Source organism: Aquarana catesbeiana, linkage group LG13, assembly GCF_042186555.1.
Source record: "Aquarana catesbeiana isolate 2022-GZ linkage group LG13, ASM4218655v1, whole genome shotgun sequence".
NCBI lineage: Eukaryota > Metazoa > Chordata > Amphibia > Anura > Ranidae > Aquarana > Aquarana catesbeiana.
The window spans coordinates 187,593,751-187,610,957 of NC_133336.1; the positions used below are offsets into that span (position 1 = coordinate 187,593,751).

Consider the following 17,207-nt stretch of genomic DNA (forward strand, 5'->3'; position numbering starts at 1 on the left):
ATGACCACATGGCCATTGACCCATATTAGGTCAATGATGTCACAATTCTTCCGATGGGGACACCTGTCCAAGAGTAGACTTTTCACATTTTGGAGAGATTTCCCCACACTTCCTGTTGGATTTACAAGACAGAAAGTGAAGGGAAAGTCTCCCCATGGGGACACAGTTGGCACCTTCCCTACTCTATCCAACAGTAAACGTTTTGGCTTTATATGTACTTTAACCATAAGTCAGAGAGAGGGCCTCATCATTCTGCAGGACTATTCTATCTGAGATTATTACAATGCAGGTGATGTATACTGTACATAATTGTATAGAATGAGAATGAACACAGTCTTAGTTCCTAGCGAAATCGCAGAATTAATTTTGATGGGCTGGCTTATGCAAAAAATGTTCACCAGTTCAGAGTCTCTTAGGTTTGTGTGGTCAAGAGATACTGCAACAGTATCTGTATACGTGACTCTGCATGATATAGCATAGCACAGCTGTACTGAGTGAAACCGTAGTAAGGTAAAACTCATCTCTCCTTCAATTACATGTCATGACCCCTCGTCCTACGATTTCCCTGAAAAGACGTATTTGCTTACGTCTCATTGTCTCTTCTTTATCTCTTTCATAGAGCACATGGTTATCTGTACTGTATAGTCTTAGCACAGAAAGTCTTGACCAGTGTAGCCCATATGTCCCCAACCTTCTTAGACTGCCCAACCACTCATACTCCACCAACACCCTCTTACCATTCTAAATTAACGAGACCACAACTGAATTTGGAGTATAACTGGCCATAGCAGCCTTTTATTAACAAAATATCAATAATTCAAAACTTTTAATCATAGCATCTGTAACAACAACTTTTTACCCTCTGTCTGTTGGTCTTTGACGGCACCCCGAACTTCACACTTCTTCCACCACTACACTGCAGGACCTTTTTCCATGATAGGCCTCCAGCCGTACCACCGGCTCGGAGACAAACCCCCTTCCCGCAGTGCCGTATTCCACTAACCATTACCATTCCGTTCTACTGGAATACACCAGAGGGGCACATACTACCGATGAGTCCCCCAAAACTTCCACTTGTGTGTTTTCTGACACCATCAAAGACCAAAAACACCGCTGTTACTCCACTGCTATGACAAACCGATTTCCACTGAACCTGAAATGAAATAAAAACAGACAGACAAAACAAACAAGACAAAAACACAGGGAGGGAGGGTGGGAAACTGCTTTCTCCTCTCTGCCCCTTCCTCTGCTGCCTGGAAGTCCCACCGCCTCCTTAAATAATGCTCCACCCCCTCAGTCTTTCTCAAACCGTTCCAACCCCTTCCTGTTACACTTTCTTGTTTCACCATTTGTTAACCCTTTGTTGTCTCCCCTTGCAGACTGTCATGCCCGGCCCTGCACTACTTTCTTCTTTTCTTTCCCTTCCTCACTCTGCAATTAAAGGGATCTATTAAAAAAAAAAATAATTGTTGTTTAGATGCCTCAGTATTCCCGTAATGTTTCTAATATGTTTATTTCCTATGATCATTAGCTCCACCCAGTGGCCATAATACTGTACTATGTATGTTTGGATGTGGTCTTTGTCTTTTATACTTGCATTGTACCATGTCGAATTGTGTTCAGTTCTACCATGTAATGCTTTAATACTTCAATAAAGCACTCCTGTTTTGTTAATAAATAGAGTCCAAAGGATATGTCAGTGTATTTGGCATCACATCTCACTGTATACAATTGTATATGAATCTATAGCAAAATTTCTTAGCTGAAGACTTTGCCAATAACAGCACTTCCTGTTGCAGGCTGCGAATGCTAAGCTTTTGCCTACCAATTAGTAACAGCGTTGTTAGCCTGCCGTACTGGCTCCTTCAGTTGGCCCTACAGCTGCCTGTCAGGTCTATAAGACAGGCATCTAAATGGCCAATTAAAGGGGTACAAACAGGAGGCTGATAACACTGCTGCAATTTGTGCGGCAGTGTCTTAGCATTGTCGATCTACAATCAGCATGATCTCCAGCTAAGGAACAGTAAAACATTTGCTTAAGAAAACTTAGGCTGATGTCAAACATACTGAAAATAGTTTTAGGGCAGGCATCTGCAATTAGCGGACCTCCAGCTGTTGCAAAACTACAAGTCCCATCATGCCACTGCCTCTGGGTATCATGCTTGTGGCTGTCAGAGTCTTGCTATGCCTCATGGGACTTGTAGTTCTGCAACAGCTGGAGGTCCGCTAATTGCATATCCCTGATTTAGGGTTTACATACCCTTCAACTGGTGTTGCAGAGATTTCTATGCCACTAGATGGCGCTGACTTTTATAGGAAATAAGAATGCTCCTCAGTGCCATCTAGTGACCATAATGTAGTATTTTCCTCATTCACACCATTGAATTACAGCAAATATATCCTAAGAACATTCAGTTTTGCCCTATTCACACAGAATGGAATTACATGCCATTTTGATGGGTAAACAGCTATGCAAATTTTTTGTAAATACACCCCAAACGCATTAAAATCAGAGACAGCCAGGAAACGAGTATTTTTTAGGATAAGGGCAGCAGTGGCAACCTGTGTGTCTCTTTTAGTAGAGCTCCTCTTTAACTGATTGTTAATTAAAGCTCTGATGTTCCAGGTCAATGCGACTTCTGTTATTCGTCAACCATTCGCAGTGTGTGGTCATCGACACCTCTGAAGACCTTCCTTCCATCTCCGACATCCAGATCTCTTATCTTAAATTGCGCAGCTTGTGCTCAGCGGGTAAACCGTTCTACTATTACATTGCTTTGTATGTTTTTTTAAGGTTGTTGAGTTGGGGTTTAAGATGTTTTCCACCACCATTAATGCTATGTGCTGGTATTTCAGAATTTTATTTTAATGAGGCAAAACTTTGCAGTTTTTCTGACTACTGAAGACTGAATTGAGATTTGGTTGGTTTATAAGACCTTGTTTCTGGGGAGGATGCAAACCGTTTGTGCCAACTGTGCCATTGCTCTGGGACCCAGGGGACCATTTTTACCAGATGTTCTGCTGGCCTGGATACTGGGCAAGAAGGAAGTATTCTTTATGATGCCCCAATCTTGCCAGTAGTTTATAATATCAAAATCTTCCACTCTTTGCCTGAGAAGCGCTTAGACATGAGTTTAGCACCATATGGACTGGATAGGTGCACCATATGGACTGGATAGGTGCACCATATGGACTGGATAGGTTCACCATATGGACTGGTTAGGTGCACCATATGGACTGGATAGGTTCACCATATGGACTGGATAGGTTCACCATATGGACTGGATAGGTTCACCATATGGACTGGATAGGTTCACCATATGGACTGGATAGGTGCACCATATGGACTGGATAGGTTCACCATATGGACTGGATAGGTTCACCATATGGACTGGATAGGTGCACCATATGGACTGGATAGGTTCACCATATGGACTGGATAGGTTCACCATATGGACTGGATAGGTGCACCATATGGACTGGATAGGTTCACCATATGGACTGGATAGGTTCACCATATGGACTGGATAGGTTCACCATATGGACTGGTTAGGTGCACCATATGGACTGGATAGGTTCACCATATGGACTGGTTAGGTGCACCATATGGACTGGATAGGTTCACCATATGGACTGGATAGGTTCACCATATGGACTGGATAGGTTCACCATATGGACTGGATAGGTTCACCATATGGACTGGATAGGTTCACCATATGGACTGGATAGGTTCACCATATGGACTGGATAGGTTCACCATATGGACTGGATAGGTGCACCATATGGACTGGATAGGGTCACCATATGGACTGGATAGGTTCACCATATGGACTGGATAGGTTCACCATATGGACTGGATAGGTTCACCATATGGACTGGATAGGTTCACCATATGGACTGGATAGGTTCACCATATGGACTGGATAGGTTCACCATATGGACTGGATAGGTGCACCATATGGACTGGATAGGTTCACCATATGGACTGGATAGGTGCACCATATGGACTGGATAGGGTCACCATATGGACTGGATAGGTGGACTGAAGAGGTGTTCCCTGTCTGACCCCATTAGGATATTATGAGCCAAGAATTCAGGGGATCACAAAGACTATCTATCTATCTATCTATCTATCTATCTATCTATCTATCTATCTATCTATCTATCTATCTATCTATCTATCTATCTATCTATCTATCTATCTATCCAGCCCTCCATATGTTTACCGTTCTATCATCTTTAGCAAGCAAGGATACAAAGCAAGCACCTATGTGTGTGGTACAAATCCACACACATGGCCAAAAACCTGTATTCCAATACCCTGGAACAGGTATTATGGATACATAAGTAGGGATGAAGGGTCCCGGGTGGACCTTGTTGAGCGTTGGCCATGTACATACACTATATTACCAAAAGTATTGGGACACCTGCCTTTACACGCACATGAACTTTAATGGCATCCCAGTCTTAGTCCGTAGGGTTCAATATTGGGTTGGCCCACCCTTTACAGCTATAACAGCTTCAACTCTTCTGGGATGGCTGTCCACAAGGTTTAGGAGTGTGTCTATGGGAATGTTTGACCATTCTTCCAAAAGCGCATTTGTGAGGTCAGGCACTGGTGTTGGATGAGAAGGCCTGGCTCGCAGTCTCCGCTCTAATTCATCTCAAAGGTGTTCTATTAGATTGAGGTCAGGACTCTGTGCAGGCCAGTCAAGTTCCTCCACCCCAAACTCGCTCATCCATGTCTTTATGGATTTTGCTTTGTACACTGGTCCAAATTATTTGGTGGAGGGGGGATTATGGTGTGGGGTTGTTTTTCAGGGGTTGGGCTTGGCCCCTTAGTTCCAGTGAAGGGAACTCTTAAGGCGTCATCATACCAAGACATTTTGGACAATACCATGCTCCCAACTTTGTGGTGACAGTTTGGGGATGGCCCCTTCCTGTTCCAACGTGACTTTGCACCAGTGCACAAAGCAAGGTCCATAAAGACATGGATGAGCGAGTTTGGGGTGGAGGAACTTGACTGGCCTGCACAGAGTCCTGACCTCAACCCGATAGAACACCTTTGGGATGAATTAGGGAGGAGACTGCGAGCCAGGCTTTCTCATCCAATATCAGTGCCTGAACGCACAAATGTGCTTCTGGAAGAATGGTCAAACATTCCCATAGACACACTCCTAAACCTTGTGGACAGTCTTCTCAGAAGAGGTGAAGCTGTTATAGCTGCAAAGGGTGGGCCAACTCAATATTGAACCCTGCGGACTAAGACTGGTGTGCCATTAAAGTTCATGTGTGTGTAAAGGCAGGCGTCCAAATACTTTTGGTAATATAATGTATTTGTACCACAAAATGTATGTGATTGCTTTGTAATATCACAATTGGTTTGTGCAGCCTATTGCATTTGGGTGTGCGCCCCAGAGCACAAACACACATGCGTGTATATCAGCAGAGCAGTGGACGGTGTCAGTAGTTGTATTTTTAATATCTTTAACGTTATTTTTTTAATTTTTTACACTGTTTTTAGAAGCCTCGTTGGGGGGCTTTGGTGAAATATCAAAGGTCTAAACAGACCCCTGACATCTCACTTTTGAGACAGAAAAAGGGAATGAGGACAGAGATTCCCCAGTCCCTTTTTCTGCAGCCTCAGCTACACTGGGCATTTAACAAATGGGAAGTGCTCTGTGCTGAGCGGCTTTCTATTCATTCACAAACTGAAGCATAATAAACATAGTTTACTATGCCTCAGTTAAGAATGAACACAGGAGCAATCGGTACAGATCACACACTGTGTTCATTCAGAAAAGGAAGGGGTCGGGAAATAAAATTCGTTCTCCATCCTAAAACATCCCCCGCAGCAGCCAGTGGGAGAAGATAGAAGGGAAGCTGGCAGCACTACAGGGGGAACGGGGGTGTCAGGAAGCAGGGGGAATTGGCACCACACAGGGTAATTAGGGAGTGCCCAGGCACGTCCGGCACACCCTGTGCGCACACCTATGAATATCACCTTAATAAAGGGGATCCATGTTTTTGAAACATTGGGTATGTTTTATATGGCACCACAGTACAAGCAGTATTTGTATATGGAGTGCTGGCTTTTGAATGGTAATGGATGTTTAATGGTACGACTGTTGGCCGAGCACCCGCTCTGTTTCTACTGGCAGTTGGAAATACAAATTGTTGACTTTGGAAAATTTAAATTCCTCCCCACCATATTCAAATCCAGAGTGAGGCTTTAAAGCAAAACTAACCTTACCTTTCCTTCAACGCTCCCCGTCTCCCACCAGTATCTACTTCCTGGTGCTGGTCTATGGCTGTATTCATTGGCCAGCACCGAATGACGTCATTTTTGCGTATGCACAGGAGTCAGCCATCCCTGCACACGGGACTGTGCTAGCGATGTAGGCAGAGCTGCACATGCGCAGCTCAGTTTTCATGCCATAGAACAGTGGTCTCCAAACTGCGCAAGAGAAAAACTCACCCAAGCGCTACCGCTATATAGTATAGTTGGTGTGTAGAATAGTCGGTGCTCTGGCTAATTAAGCTCACAAAAGATCCATAGAAAGTACAGGTCGGCAACTCGACAGCTTCTCCATAGAAAATATTTATTTAAGCATTACAGCAATAACATCATCCAAACACTGACGCGTTTCGGCCTTAGGCCGTCATCAAAAGCTTTTGCTGAAGTCCTAGGGCAGAATCGCGTCAGAATTTTGGATGCTGTAATGCTTAAATAAATATTTTCTATGGAGAAGCCGTCGAGTTGCCGGCCTGTACTTTCTATGGATCTCCAAACTGGGGCCGGATGTGGCCCTTTGCCTGCCTTTATCTGACCCTTGGAACACTATTCCTCTTATGCCCCATACCCATGGTCGGATCTTCCAATATAAAATATTCGATGGGAGCTCGTTGTCGGAAATTCCAACCGTGTGTAGGCTCCATCGAACATTATCTATCGGAATTTCCGTCACACAAAATTTGAGATCTGGATCTCAAATTTTCCAATAACAAAATCAGTTGTCGGAAATTCCGATCGTGTGTACACAATTCTGACGCACAAAATTCCACACATGCTTGGAATCAAGCAGAAGAGCCGCACTGGCTATTGAACTTCATTTTTCTCAGCTCGTCGTACGTGTTGTACGTCACCGCGTTCTTGACGTTCGGAATTTCCGACAAGATTTGTGCGACCGTGTGTATGCAAGACAAGTTTGAGCCAACATCCGTCGTAAAAAAATCTATGGATTTTGTTGTCGGCATGTCCGATCGTGTGTACGCGGCATTGCTGTTATGAGACACTTTTCGTCCAACTGACACCCGACAGCGGGGCATCATTTTTCCCCCTGACACCAATAATGGGGCATTATTCCTCCCAATGATGCCAACGATGGGGCACTATTCCTTCCCCTAATACCAAATATGGTGATGTTTATGCCCACTGATGCCTGGAGAATTTCCACCACCACTGGCCACAGTCCGGCCCCCCCTAAAGTCTGAAGAACAATAAACTGGTCCTTTGTTTATAAAGTTTGGACACCCCTGCCCCAGAACATTGCAAGCTTGCAGGTAGGGGCATTTTATTGGAGATTGGAGAAGTCTTTTCTGCAATAAAAAAGCCTGCCTGCTTGCAGTTTGTGACGGCAGAACTTCAGTTCTACTTTAAGCCTTTCTCTTTCGGGAATCAAAAAAAAAAAAAAAAAAATGCAAGCTAGCTTGAAATCAAATAGAACTATGATTTTGTTTTCCTTTATTTCTTTATCTGAAGCCTTGATCACATTTGAATAGATTTGGAGGAAGTCAAGAGGGAAGACGACTCTATTTAATATCGGACTTACAATTCACAAGGGCAAACAAGTCCTTCTTCACTCCATTAAACCAGCTTCAGGTCGGTTATTAGATCAATAATATGTCTACAGGTTTCATTGATGTAAAGGAGACCTTCCTGAATAAACATCTAATGTTTTAACTCTTTCTAATCGGGTTACTTTGAAGAACTAATGCAACTTTCCTTAACCATTTTACCCCAGAGGAGTCATTGAAATCTTTTACAGGTCTGCATTACAATTATATTTAGAACTTACGGTGTGTTATCAATATCAGTATCTTATAAAGGGAATTATATAAAAAAAAAAAAGAATAACGGATATAAAGAATATAAAGAGAGGTCACTATATGGGATTTTTCCAAGTGCTTGTTGACCACGCCAAGGCCAGCCCTTGCTAACATTGCTATTTTTTCAGTGGTTGCCTAATAAAAACAGGTTTCCTATCTTATCTACTGACAGCCTATTATAAATTAATATTTTCTGCTTTTTATAGATACATCAACACCCACACCTGATGAAAAATGGCTTTCCAACTTGGAAGGAACCAGGTGGCTTGATTATGTGAGGTAATGGCTTTAGATGATTAAATGAGTTGTAATTGAATCCTATTGTAAATAAAGATTTCTTGATTTCAGAATGTACAACTGTATTGTCTTCGTGGGCCAATGTTTTTTATGACATGCCCATATAGTGTCTAATATGTTTATTTCCTATGGGTGTCAGTGCCATCTAGTGGGCACAATGTGGTATTTTCCCAATGTTTCAGGAAAGTACCGTATTATAACCCCTAGATAGAGCCAGTGATCAAAGGAAATACACATGAACAGGAAATTAATCTGAAAAACACCTGACATTCTGTCAGTGAGTTGCCTATAGGAACTAATTAGATTCCGTCTTTCTTGTTCCTAGCACAGAGTAGAAATAACTAGCAGGATTTTGATTTGCTTATATAGTTTACCTAGCTGCTTTCCTTTCCTTTTTAAAATAGATAAGCACATTTGTGAATTTTTGGCACATGAGAGGATTGAGTGATGCATATAAAAACAAAATCTTGTGGCTTCTTAAGATTACTAAAAAATGGTAATGTGGAACTGGGTGACATATGACCACCATTATAACCTCACATAAACATAACACCAATATGAGACAATCCTGCCAGGACTTGGGCCTGAACCTGCAACCTCTGCTGTGTCTGATGGTGTCTCTTATTTCTGAGCCAACTGGGATGTTGGACAGCAGCATGGACAATTCCTTGAACAATCTTGCCTTGAGCCTTGTTTCTCTTGAACCTTGACCCTTTGCTCCTCCCATGAACTTCTTTTTTTACCTGTGCCTTTGCACTTCCTGTTTGCCAGATTATTGTGCTCTCTCAAGCCAATATCTCACTCTTGGCACTCTTGTCCTCAAATACGCTTCTGCTTGATCCCAACCTGCAACCACTTGTTACAAACCTTTTGGTTTGTTTACTGACTACACTGCTTTATCCCTACCTGTTTTATCTGCTACTTGACCCTAGCTTGGTCAACTCCTGTTTGGGCAATCCTGAGGACCCCGACCCGGTACTAACATGTAGCTAACCCATCTCCACCATCAGGAGCTCTGGTTAGTGTTTAGACTCCGCACCTCGGGGGAGCCCGTGTCATCCACCAGGGTGACCTGCTTCTGTACTTATTCAGCTTGTCAGTGGGAGCCACTCTACTGCTATAGCTAGTGGTCTCCAAGCCTGACCCCCTGACCATGACAATTCCAGTACCATAAGCATTCAAATAGAATTGGCCAGGGGCGTAACTACCACCATAGCGACCCATGCGGGCGCTATGGGGCCCGCAGCCAAGTGGGGCCCAGTGAGGATGAGAGCACCGCCGGCACAGTCTCCCAGCCAGGGGAAGATAGAGGAGAGCAAGAGGCAAGCTGTGACCTGTGCCCAATGCAGCGTGACCTGTGCCAAATACAGCGTTGCCTGTGCCCAATACAGCCTGGTCTGCCTGTGCCCCATACAGCCTCACTTGTGCAGAGGAAGAGGCAAGCCACCCGGATCAGCAGAGAGCTGAATTGGCCGATGTAATAGCATTCATTAGAACTTCCAGTGTTCCCAGGGCTCACGTCACATAGCTCCACCTCTTGGCCTGGCGCCTTTGATAGACAGAACGCCAATCCAATGCGGGACGTGTGATGTCATCAAAGGCGTCAGGCCAAGAGGTGGGGCTATGTGACGATGAGCCCCGGGAAGACGGGAAATTCAAATGAAAGCTATTACAGCGGGCAATCCCGCTCTCTGCTGATCCGGGTGGCTTGCCTCTTCCTCTGCACAGGTGAGGCTGTATGGGGCACAGGCAGACCAGGCTGTATTGGGCACAGGCAATGCTGTATTGGGCACAGGTCACGCTGCATTGGGCACAGGTCATGCTGTATGGGGCACAGGTCACACTGTATGGGGCACAGGTCACGCTGCATTGGGCACAGGTCACGCCGCATTGGGCACAGGTCACGTTGTATGGGGCACAGGTCACGCTGTATGGGGCACAGGTCACGCTGCATTGGGCACAGGTCACGCTGTATGGGGCACAGGTCACGCTGCATTGGGCACAGGTCACGCTGCATTGGGCACAGGTCACGCCGCATTGGGCACAGGTCACGTTGTATGGGGCACAGGTCACGCTGTATGGGGCACAGGTCACGCTGCATTGGGCACAGGTCACGCTGTATGGGGCACAGGTCACGCTGCATTGGGCACAGGTCACGCTGCATTGGGCACAGGTCATGCTGCATTGGGCACAGGTCATGCTGCATTGGGCACAGGTCACGCTGTATGGGGCACAGGTCACGCTGTATGGGGCACAGGTCACGCTGTATGGGGCACAGGTCACGCTGTATGGGGCACAGGTCACATTGTATGGGGCACAGGTCACGCTGCATTGGGCACAGGTCACGCTGCATTGGGCACAGGTCACGCTGTATGGGGCACAGGTCACACTGTATGGGGCACAGGTCACGCTGCATTGGGCACAGGTCACGCTGTATGGGGCACAGGTCATGCTGCATTGGGCACAGGTCACGATGCATTGGGCACAGGTCATGCTGCATTGGGCACAGGTCATGGTGCATTGGGCACAGGTCACGCTTTATGGGGCACAGGTCACGCTGTATGGGGCAAAGGTCACGCTGTATGGGGCAAAGGTCACGCTGCATTGGGCACAGGTCATGCTGCATTGGGCACAGGTCACGCTGCATTGGGCACAGGTCACACTGTATGGGGCATAGGTCACGTTGTATGGGGCACAAGTCACGCTGTATGGGGCACAGGTCATGCTGCATTGGGCACAGGTCACGCTGCATTGGGCACAGGTCATGCTGTATGGGGCACAGGTCACGCTGCATTGGGCACAGGTCATGCTGTATGGGGCACAGGTCAGGCTGCATTGTGCACAGGTCACGCTGCATTGGGCACAGGTCACGCTGCATTGGGCACAGGTCACGCTGCATTGTGCAAAGGTCACGCTGCATTGGGCACAGGTCACGCTGCATTGGGCACAGGTCACGCTATATGTGGCACAGGTCACGCTGCATTGACACTAGGGCAGCTGTGGGGGGGGGCTGTTTTGCAGGGGGCCCCATACAACATTTTGCTATGGGGCCCTGCTATTTCTAGTTACGCCCCTGGAATTAGCCTTTCTTTGTAGCTATAACAGCTTCCACTTTTCAAGGAATGTTTTTCACAAGATTGAAGGTAACTGTGGCAATTTGTGTCCATTTTCCAAAACAGCATTTGTGTGGTCTGACGTTCGATGGGAAGACCTGGCTCACAAATCTGCATTTCATTTAATCCAAAGATGTTCAGTATGGTTGAGGTCAGGGATCAGTGCAGGCCACTAGATGTCCTCCATAACAAACTGGGCAAACCATGTTTTTATGGAGCTGGCTTTCTACACAGGGCGAGGGGAGTATTTACAATCTTTTTTCCAGGGGACCCTTTTTTTGGCAGTTTTAACAATAGCGTTGCTTTAAGGTAATCACTTTAATAATAACGCAAAATGTTCTAGTTGGAAAATATACTTCACTTTTTCTTTAAAATGTATGTATTTTGTTTCCTATAGGTTATGCCTCAAGAAAGCCAGTGACGTTGCCATCTTGTTGGGTGAACGGAGGCGATCAGTAGTCCTTCAAGGTAGGCCATTAATTGGGTCAGTTGAGCTTTCTCTGTAGGAGACCTAACAAAGGTCAATTTTGTGACCCGTTCCAGACTCTGCTGGAGTCCATTAATGAAAAAAAAAAAAACATATAAAGAAGTGTAGCCCACTAGACTTTAGGGAAGCTTTTTCAAGTTTTTATGTACTGATGAGAATCTGAATTTAAAGAGGAGCTTTAGCTGGGGAATATTGTCCTTCCCCATGCTTCTGTTCTGTGCCACCATCTTTGAATGTCTTGTGCATGCACAGATGTGTCGCAGGTCCTTTCCAGGTCCTAAACACTTGACAGAGACCTACAGCACATCTGCACGCGTGCCGTTTGTTTTTGGTACCAGACCTTGTACAGACCTGCAGTGTGTATGCCAATTGTGTAAAAGGAAGGGAAGAGAAACAAGGAAAGAAAAAATATGTTTTTATGGGTGAAAGTCCACTTTGAATGTAGAAAGAATTAAATGTCTATCTGGATTCCCTGAATCTCTATGTAAAATAAATAAAAATTCCAGCAGAGAGAGAGAGAGGGAGCCCCTCATAATGGCCACAGCAAGTGTACAGACCCATAGAACTCACCAATAGGGTGCATGAAAGATGTTAGGTGGGTTAACTCTCCATCATCCACCAGACACTAAAATATCAATTGTGCATGGATTGGGTCTTTAATGTTCCAAGTAAATTGACAGGCTCAGTATACTGAAAGTACTTTACACATTGGGTGTCCTGATGCACTTCTTCTTGGGCGTCGTGTACAAGGGTATACTACAGTGTACACCCACGCGAGGGCCATGTTTACACACATGGGGATGCGCAGGTGCTCCATGCATTCCCGTGCAGGCAGTCCCATAGATGTCTATTTGAAAACAGCAGCAGGACGGATACATCCACTGCTCCCTATTTGATATCAATTTGATATTTGATGTGCATGGACCCAAATGCATTCTGTCTGTGTTTGTGGCTGTGCACTCACACTCACAAGAATGTCAAATTGGGAGCAGCGGCTGTGTTCGGGCAGCTGCTCTGTCCCAATAAACATTAATTAGACTGCCTGCACTGGGATGCACAGAACACTTGTGCATTCCCATGTGGGTAAACACAGTCCTTGCATAGGTGTATGCTGAAGTATTACTACGGGAAGGAAGCCTAAATGAGCTCTATGCCCTGTCTCAATTCCCTTACATTCTTAGTTTTCTTTACCCAAACCACAAACCTCCTACAGTAAGTGGCAAAACTGGTTAAAGAGGAGACTGCTTTCTGGAAGCAGTGTGCGAACCAGTTTCTGATGCTCGTAAGGAAACTCTAAAAAACAAAACAAAAAAAACCCCTTGCTTCTCAAAATAGGTTTTATCTCTGCTATCTCACAAGGTAACTATAAGTTATGTTTACACTGTAACAAATATTCCCAATGCACTGGGTTTAGAACAACCTCACTTCAATAATTTTTAAGAGGACCTGTATTGCGGAAGCTCTGCACAAACAAAGGCAAGCTGTGGACAAAGGACTAGTCGCCAGTATTTCCTGTAATCTTCCCACAGCTGATACTGTATCCAATACTGACTTACCATGCCCTTTTCGGCACAGTGTTTCTTTGTGGAGGAGGCCATCGTGGTAAAGGGAGGGTTTTGCTTCTCATGTTGAGCTACCCCTAATGACCTGTAATCAGTTGACTGGTGGGGTAATATTCAAAAAGCAGCAGAAAAAGGGAAAAATACCCAGATCCACAAAAAGGGTGAAGCAAAAGCAGGGAGATCTTTGCTTTGCAGGTTGCCAGGTACAGCTTCCCCACCAGCAAGGAGAACAATGAGCAGCACAGTAGTGATATCTCCAAATCTCTTGAGACTAGCTATTGTAGACAGCAGTGTATTAGCACTCACACTGCAGATATACAGCTAAGAGGCTCAAGACACAGAAAGTGCACTGCTTCTTTTTAGGAGGAATTTAGAATTTTCAGGGTACTGCGTAGGCGAAATTAACATTTCTAGATTGTAAATCTTCAGTTCTTAAGTTCAGGTCCAGATTTCCATTTAGTGTTGTAGAGGAGGAAATCAAAACAAATTCGTTCTAGCTAACTATGGCCATTCTTTTCTCAAAAAAATAAAAGTGGTCAGATTCATTCTATGGGTCAAAATTTTTACACAATGTATTTAGTCATTATAACTGTGCATACCAATCGTGATAAAAGAATATAGTCCTAATTGAAATTCTCTTACTGATGCTGATATTACCATGTCATACAGCAGAGAAGCCATTCTCAACCAGGGTTTTATAGAATCCTACGGTTCCTCCAGAGGTTGCTTGAACAATGCCTCTTAGATGATTAACCACTGACATTAACAATCTTTTTCGCTAAGGGGGGGATTCTTCCGAATGACCACAAATGTAACGAGCATTCTTTCTAGTGACGACCACACTAATATACTCTAAGCTGTAGATAAATTCATTATTAGCTGGGGGGTTTCCTGAGCCCAGAAAGTAATTTCAAGGGTTCCTCCATGTTAAAAAGGTTAGGAAAGGCTGCAGTACAGTATTGTTAAGTTTTGCTAATATTACCGTAAAAAGTTCTTTCCTATACTGATTGTTTTATCTTCCGTGTCATGTGACAGAATCCGAGGATCGGGACTTGAACTGTCTGTTGGCATCGCTGGTCCAGTTGATTCTGGACCCCCACACACGAACCTTGTCCGGCTTCCAGAGTTTGGTTCAGAAGGAGTGGGTCTCTGCAGGACATCCTTTCATGCAGAGGATAAACCACTTTAAAAGATCTGACAAGGAGGAGGTGAGTGTGTTCTTTGAAGTAAAAGTCTACCATCTACTGAGAGAAATATGGGGGCTGCCAATGCTTACCTCCTTCTGCTGATTTTCTGTTTGTCCCTCTGGATCTAATACCTTCTGAGTCACTGACCCAGGCAAGTATGCAGCAAATTAAGTCATACTTATTCTGGGTTGGTGACTTAAAAGTATAACTAAAGGCAAAACTTTTTTTTCTAGTTTTGGACAGAGGAGAGATGGATTAGAACACCTGTCCGGTTTTTTATTGCTGTTTGTGCCCCCCGTTAAGGAGATTCACCTGACACCCTCTCTATTTGTCCTGTTTACCATTATCATCAAATGTGAAAGTAAAAGAAAATCCCAAATTTTGGGTTGTCCTCAGAACAATTATAGCCAGTGGCGACCGCTCCATTAGGGGCGAAGGGGCGCCGCCCCCCTAATCCATTAGCCCGACCCCTAATTTACATGCAAGGCGCCGGACGCATGGATTTCAATGGGGGTTTTTTTTTCGAAACACATGATTAGAGCCTGAGGCTCTAATTGGCTTCAAAAAGGGTGGGCTCCGGGCGCAGAGCACTGCACCCCGAGCCCACACAGTTGTGTGACAATAGCAAATTAATATTTGCTATTGTCTTCCTGCTTCTTCTCCTGGCCAATCAGTAAGCGGGTCTTAAGATGCGATTGGCCAAGAGGAGAAGCGACTGTATTGGCCAGGAGCATAAGCAGGGGGGAGCCCGCGGAGGAGGAGATGCAGGGGAGGCTGCCAAATGCCCGTGACCTAGATGGGGTAAGTGGTGGGCAGAGGAGGCGAGCAACGGGGGGGATGAGGTTGTTCACCGAACGAGGGGGGGTAGGTGGGAGGGTAATTTTGCTTTTATAGTATTGTTCAAAATTTTCCTATTTATTTTACTAAGGCTTCATTCACACTTGTGCAACTTGAAGTCGCATGACAAATCGCACCCCAGGTTTTTCAATGACAACCATTCAAGTATATGTGACTTAATGTGCCAGCATCTTTTAAAAGGTTCCTGCACTACTTTGGTCTAACTTTCAAGAAACTTGCAACCATAGACTGCAATGTAAACACTCAAAAAAAGTTGCATGAAAGTCTCACCTGAATGTTATACATGTGACAGTTGTGCAACAGTTGTCCATTATCATTGGTCAAAGCCAAAGTGTCATCCAAGTCACACCCATGCAAAGTTGCATCAAAGTTGCACTCCAACTTTGAAGTTGGTCAAGTGTGAATGCAGTCTAAGTTATATATATATATAGCACTGACTGTTCCTCGTTGCAAGAACATTGAACTATTCACATTATTTCTTGCCCCAGAAGAGCTTACAGCCTAATGTCCGTACCACAGTCACACACTTTTAACATTACAGTCATTTTAGTACAATTATCCTTCAAATGCTCAGACTCCCCCCATTCAGCCAGTGGCCTGCTGGGTATTACACAGCTGCCACTCCAGAATTATTCCAGCCGGGCTCACTGTCTCCTGAATCTCCATTCATACCTATGAAAAAGGTGGTTTATTTTGTGTGGGAACCTTTTCCATAGGAGTGAATGGAAGAATTGCCCAGCTGGGAGACTTCTACAGCAGTGGCTGTGTGGCTCCAAGCAGGACATACAGCAAAGGTCTCGGAGAAGTGGGTACTGTACAGGTAAGAACAGCACTTGGGACATGGGATGGTTGCTGGCCAGGGGAGCATTTAAAGGTTAACTGTGCTAAAACTACAGTTAACCTTGCAAAGCCTTAAGGGTAAGTAAATGTCCAACAGCATTGGCATTTACCCATAAAAGTGATGCATTAAAGCGGAATTCCGGCCACATTTTTTTTTCTTTTAATTGATCCGAGCAAAACTAATTATTAAATTAAAAAACGATTATATAATTTTAATGATGGATGTTGCTAAAATAAAAATGTTATACTCACTGGTTTTTCTCTCCTGTTGTGGCTGTTGCCATCATGATTGTGGGCATGTGAAGCCCAATCAATAACTCTTCCTGGATAAGTTTAGGAGAGGTGCATGCTGGGTAACCAGCATGCACCTCTCGATCTCGCGCATGCGCGATTCACTGGAGGCTGTAGTGCCGATTGTTTCTAAAGTTGCCATAACAACAGGCGGCAACGGAGGAAGGTCCCTTCCCGTTGTTATGGCAACATAGATAAACACATCTCGTCGCTGTGATCCGCCTTGAATCGCATCATTTCCTGTCAGGAAATAACGCGATTTTTGATCACAGTACTGCCCACAGACTCCTAGGAAATGATAACACATCATTTCCCAGGAGCACTTGCGAGCGAGGAAGTGACGAGGAGCTCCACGGACCAGGAAGTGGCAGATTAGGAGGACTACACAGCAACAGGGCAATTCTGGTAAGTAAAAAAAATTTCCTCCATATGTTTTTTTATAGGTTTAGAGGAGTCTGATTAT

At 44.8% G+C, this 17,207-nt stretch overlaps 1 protein-coding gene across 2 annotated transcripts in view; it reads left to right on the plus strand.

Moving 5' to 3' along the window:
- MTMR11 (myotubularin related protein 11) overlaps positions 1 to 17,207 on the plus strand; it is a 102,817-nt gene that overhangs the window by 72,397 nt on the left and 13,213 nt on the right. For both annotated transcript variants that reach the window (XM_073609822.1, XM_073609823.1), the window contains 4 exons: positions 2,627 to 2,751; positions 8,316 to 8,388; positions 11,917 to 11,987; positions 14,604 to 14,776. In XM_073609822.1, coding sequence (XP_073465923.1) covers positions 2,627 to 2,751; positions 8,316 to 8,388; positions 11,917 to 11,987; positions 14,604 to 14,776 — 442 coding nt within the window. The remainder of the gene's footprint in view (positions 1 to 2,626; positions 2,752 to 8,315; positions 8,389 to 11,916; positions 11,988 to 14,603; positions 14,777 to 17,207) is intronic.